General features: G+C 38.8%; 1 protein-coding gene across 4 annotated transcripts in view; it reads left to right on the plus strand.

Annotated features, from left to right (window-relative positions):
- LOC137979466 (short transient receptor potential channel 6-like) overlaps positions 1-4763 on the plus strand; it is a 43804-nt gene extending 39041 nt beyond the window's left edge. For 2 of the 4 annotated variants that reach the window (XM_068826716.1, XM_068826717.1), the window contains exons 19-20: positions 2641-2855; positions 3464-4051. In XM_068826716.1, the coding sequence (XP_068682817.1) occupies positions 2641-2855; positions 3464-3913 (665 nt within the window). In that variant the 3' untranslated portion in view covers positions 3914-4051. Of the gene's footprint in view, positions 1-2640; positions 2856-3463 lie in introns of those variants that run through there. The other 2 variants (XM_068826718.1, XR_011118347.1) reach the window with 2 other exon arrangements.
- The last annotated feature ends 1237 nt before the right edge of the window (positions 4764-6000 follow it).

A 6000-nucleotide genomic window follows, 5' to 3' on the forward strand; every position in this document is an offset into this window, starting at 1 on the left:
GTATTGTCTATCATTGTAGTGCCATGGTAGAAGTCTTAGGTAAATACCCTGAGAAGACATGTGGTTACTAGCAAAGAACTGAACCGAGAAAAATTGAAGAAACAATGGCTTCTGGGCTGACATATTGATCATTTTCAAGTTCCCTCACAACTTCTTTTCACCACAAGTTTAAGCGTGCCCTCTGAGCATCTGACAGCTTTGTAATTGCCCGAAACGGAAAATACCATAATAGTCTTAGTTTGTCTACCCAAATTTTGAATAAGCATTGTTTTTGTTTGCCCTTGGGACCATTGTAAGTCCCAAGAGAAACTGGAAACAATGCTTATTTAAAATTTGGGTAGACAAACTAAGACTATTATGGTATTTTCCGTTTCGGGCAATACTAAAGTTTACTGAGGTTAATTGTTATCCGGCGGGGTTAGTATCTGGATGGGTGACCTAAAACATATACCCCTTCGTAAAACAGAAGCATTGGACCGAAAATACTATTAACGCGAACAAATGCGAACTCAGCAAGGTACAGATTTTGTTAGCTTGAATCGAAAGTGACATCGACGGAATTCAGCGGGCGCTGTGATGTTCCCGCGGCATGTTTACTCGCCAAACAGTGAAGCATCTGTGTCAAATGATGGCAAGATACCGGGTTTTCGTAAGTTTCTTTTTCTGTCAAGTGTTATAAAGTTTGACAATAAATGAGCGAATTCAAAGCAAAGATCACAATCGCCCAACTCTTGAGGTTGACCATTGTTTCTGCAAAGTCAAAAATTTACTCTCCAAGACGAGGTTATTTATCACCAGGTAATTCCATTATTTTGGAAATAGCAGCTACTTTATTATTCATCGGCGTCACAATTTGTGGGTGATTTCTGGTCAGCAAGTTTTTTTTTTCCTAGCAACCTGGTGGGCAGGATATTTTTTCCCTCCTAAATGCTCTGCAGAATATTTTTTCCTCTCCTCATTTCTCTGCAGGATTTTTTTTCCCTCAAAAAAATGTGTTTACATTTACATTGTGGTTATTGCAGTAATAGTTCTAATGTGGAGCTGCAAAGCCTTAAAATGTTGTAAGCTATACAAAATCATTCTTGTATAGCTACATGTTTTCGGAATGTCATCCTTTAGAATCATTTAATGTTACCTAATAACAATATTCAATAGAACGTAATTACAGGAAAATGCTTCAGTTGAAAAGATTAAAAATGAACAAATTATTTTTCTTTGTCTCATAAAACTTGATTCTTCAAATAGAAAAATTTACCGCCATTACTGCTTGTGATAAGCTAACGAGTTTGGATACAGTGCGAGCAAGCAAGCCAGAAATCCCTGATCCCGATAACCGCAAGCTACCTAAGGAACTGTAGGCTAACTGCAGTGCTAACTAGGCTAGCCAATGTGTAATTTAGGCTAACCGTAATGGCTTGCATGACTTCTATGACTTGGAGCCATGTGAATCGAGCAAGCAAGAAATCCCTTATCCCATTATAAGGGCAAACCGCAGGCTACCTAAGCTAACTGTAGGCCAACCGGTGTGACGTTTAGGCTAACCAGAGTGTTAATTAGGCCAATCAATGTGTTATTTTAATAGGCTAACCAGAGTGGCTCGCTGGCTTTCAGATCATCCGGAATGGTTGCAGTTTTGCTGGGATTTTGTAAAGCCCCCCAGGAATGATGAAATAGCTTTGCAACATTTTTTTTTCTTGCTTGCAGCAGTGCAAGAATTTTTTTTCTATTTCATTTGTGCTGCATACATTTTTTTTTTCCAACAAGGACCTGCTGGGAATTTTTTTTCAAATTCAACCCCCCCCCCCCCCCCCTTTCTTCCTCCTAGTTTATTCAACTGACTTTCCATTATTGAGCTCCATAAGGGTATATTTTGTTTAAGGATCCACTAAAACGCCATTCGCGTTACATGACTTTTGACGCCATTGCAGGTTAAGTTAGTGATTCTACTGTGTCCCCCAGATAAATCTAAGCATTTCCACTACCCTCTCGATCCTACGAAAATACGCGAAGAAGGCTCTATGCACAAAAACACCACTTACCAGGGGAGTGACAGGCAAGACTTTTACCGACACGGGAAAAAATAAATAAATAAAATAAAATAAATAAAACGAACAAATCCCACCCACTTTCCGACTGAAATTGCCATACTGGCAACCCAGAAATGAGGCTGAGAGGATAGAGGGTCTCATAAAGGGTGCAATGACTCGCAATAACTTGACAGTAGGTTTTGTTTAGTGTCCAGATAGTTTTTAAATGGCGGTAACTTTGTGTAACGTTTCTCTAGGTGTTCAAAGTTTTTTTGGAGTTCCTATAATCCAAGAGGAAATTCGATTAAAGGACTTAAAGGAGTGTGTTTGTGTAAGCGAACGAGTGAGTGCGTCAGCCCATATGGATGTCGTTGATAATTGCATATCCATTCGTTGAAAAAATACCACTTTTAGGGTTTCTCGTGATTTTTACCATATTTTGGGGTTGCTTTTCGTAACTCGTTGGTAGGTCCTGCTGCAACTTGTCGAGGTGATGTTATGCGGTGCCCAAATGGGTGTCATTGATAATTGCATAGCCATTTGTTACAAATGTAATTTTTAGGTTCTCGTAATTTTGACCTTGTTCTGTGGGTGTTTTTTAACTTGTTGGTAGGTCCTGCTGCAACTCGTCGAGGTGACGTTATACGGTGTACAGTGATGTTTGAGGATCAGCAGGAGAAAGAAGGAAAAGTTCACGTTCCGGTGGTGTTCACTGTGAATGGGAGCCGCATCATGACAGAAAAGGGCCAGACATTCATTGAATACAATCCGCATAAGTTACTCTATCCCCAAATTGGGTTTTACTACGAAAATAGCGTCTTGACGAAGGTAAAGATCAAAAGGGATAAGCGATTTTATTTTAAATATTGAAGAAAGCTTTAAGCAGGCCAATTACACATTCTACAGCTTGCGACTTAGATTGATAGGAAACACGACCGAATTTGAGAGGTGGTCTGCTTGTAGCACCGTGCTGCACATTACAACCAAGCTCGGAAATTGTGATTGAAAAGACATATTTAAGGCATGAACAGAAAGAAACAATTAAAGAACCACCCAGTCTTACCCCTCTTGCCGGTGCCAGATGGTGTATTTTCCAGCTATGTTATCGCGAAAGATACAGCATTTATTGCCGCCTTCTTGTTAGTGCGTGGGATAGGTCTGGGACGAGCGTTTTTCTCTCCTCTCTCGTCATGAGCTTCTGCCAACACTAATTAGTATATATAAAATCATTGCTGAGTCGTGGGTAAGTCTAGTGCTTGATTTTAAAATGGTTAGGTTTCTCTTGAGGTTTGGTAACCGACATTTTCTCCTGTTTAAACGTGTTTAAATACACCTGTACAGCGTGATAATACACCTTTACAGCGACATTCTGAAGAAATAAAACTACGGCCTATGGCCTTAGTCAAAAACTTGAGAAATTACTGTTTATTTTTCAGATGTCTTCGAATGAGGATATTGATTATCAACAGTTACAACTGCAAGAATTAAAGTCAGATCTTTCAGAGGTCAAATCTGAACTTGCTGATGTTTGTAAACACTTGATAAATACAAAGGAGGATGTTGTTCGACACGAAATCAAATCTGATCTTGCTAATGCCCACGAAGACTTTCAAATGCAAGACGTGAAATGCGAACTCGAATCAGAATTTACAAAGTTAAAATCTGATCTTGCCAGTGTGAAATCTGATTTGAAAGATATTGGTCAACAGGTGGTGGTTTTAAAAAACGGGCTACGTCACCAGGACCTCACATGTGATGTTGAAAACGATCGGGGAGATTCAAACTTTCACGAACTTGCTAATCTAAAATCTGATCTCTCCGAAGTAAAGAGAAGCTTAGAAGAGAAACTTGATGCTGTGTTGGACAAGTTGAAGCAGAGGACGTAGCTTTAATAGAAAATGATACAACAAAGAATTATCTTGATACAATTGTTTATTTCTTTTAATTGATGTACCCATAACAATATTCTTTTTCGAATCTTCGAAAAAAGTATCAATTCAAGTAGTAGTAGAAACTTTATTAAGAATGTCAAAAGTCATCTAGCCAGGGAAACGAAATCCCTTACTAATTTGGGGACACCAATTAGGGGAAGAATTTACAAGATAAAAACTATATACAATAATAGGTAAAATATCAACAGTTATCTAGTTTCAGGATTAATGGTGAAAATATACAGAAATCAAAATGAACAGAGGCCACAGCCTGCGCAGCCATCATCTAAAAGTTCACTTATATTAAGTTGGCGTATCTTGCCTTTGAACGACATTAGGGTTGTAACGTCCCGGATACTCTTGGGTAGTTTTATCCATAGCCTAGGCCCAAGATATCTAATAGAGTGCTTGCCGTAGGTGACTGTCTCACCTGGGTATAGAGAAATCTGCTTGCCTCAAATTGTAATTACTATTTGGTTCTTTAAAGATGTTATTTATGTAAGCAGGGCACAGTTTATGCTTTACTTTATACATAAGGATGCACAGATCCTGTAAGCGTTTGTTTAAGTAGAGTAAGCAGATCTGCCTTCTCTAATAATTGTTCATAACTAGAATTATTGTCCTTGAAAACCGCCTAAAGTCCTCTTTCTTGTAATCTTTCAAGCTTTCGAGTGTCGCTCGCTTTGCAGAAATGCCACACAAGGTGACAGTACGTGAGAAATGGTAATATCGCGCTTTTAAATAATATTAACTTAGATTTCATAGGAATTAAATTGCGTAGTCTCATTAAAACACCAATTCTCTAGCTGGCTTTTTTGCAGATAGAGATTATATGCTCAGAGAAATTTAGCTAATAGAACGTTCTTTTATAGTCATGATCTTTTGAAGTACAATTGTTCCTGAAACCTACTTTAAATCACCTTTCTTCGCTGTGGAAAGCTATGATTAAGTTCGAGTCTCTCTCTCTTCCTTTTTCAAAAGAATGCCTGTCAGTAAAAGATATCCTCTAACCCAGTCTCCTTGTTGTAAACACGTGACCTTGTGCTAAGATACAACGAGGCCTTTTTGATTGGCAATAGAGAGATTTAGCATCACTTTGGCTTCACGTAAAATGGAGTGAAGCTTGTGACTTCAGCTTCTCGTGACCCAGGGCAACTCGGAGTGGATTCTGTTAATCTCGAGTATTTGGTCAACAAACAAAAAAAAAATTAACAAAATGTCGAAGTCTTTTTAACATTGATTGTACAAAAAGACACTATATAAAATGAAAATACTTACCTGCAAAATTAAACGCGTTTCGATGAAGCTGTTTCGTGAGTTAACGGAGGGTCAACGTGAGTTCATGAAGAAAATTGCGGTAACGAGTCAATTTTTAACGATCTACAACCGTGAAACCTAATTTTTTCCTTGTTTGACTTACTGGAAAACGGTTTGAGGTTGTTTTTTTTTTTCATAAACAACCCCTGACCTCGCGATGCCGGTGTGCCGCTCTAACCAACTGAGTTATGAAGCCACTGTTGTTGGGAGCATTTTAAGCCTGGTTTTCACTAGCGACGCAAGCATAAGCACGAGCAACACACGCAGGCGCATTTACTGGTTGTTAATTAGCGTCTATTGTTCTGACTAAAGGCTCTAATGAACAACAGGCTACTGAGTTTGCGCATGCTTCTTGCCCTTATGCTTGCGCCGCTAGTGAAAACCAGCCGTTACGGGTTTAAATCCCATTGAAGTCCTGAATTTTTCAGGCTTCTCTACGCAATTGCTAAAATCTTATAAGAAACGATTTGGAAATACATGACAAAGAAATATCAGTGATAGAAACCGACGTTTGAGTGCATCTTGCACCATTATCAAGGTTACATAAGGATAAAATGCGGTTTGTGAACAGGCGAAGCGAATTTGCATAAAAGAGTGCCAAGCTAATAGGCCATTTTACAGTTGTTTGTTCAGCGAGCTACAATAGCTGCAAGGCTGCCGGTGACCTATTGATACAGACCTCACTGGTTTTATCATGTAAATTGTGTTGTTGTAATGCTAACTAA

This window comes from Montipora foliosa, chromosome 12 (genome assembly GCF_036669935.1).
Source record: "Montipora foliosa isolate CH-2021 chromosome 12, ASM3666993v2, whole genome shotgun sequence".
In the NCBI taxonomy this organism is placed as follows: domain Eukaryota; kingdom Metazoa; phylum Cnidaria; class Anthozoa; order Scleractinia; family Acroporidae; genus Montipora; species Montipora foliosa.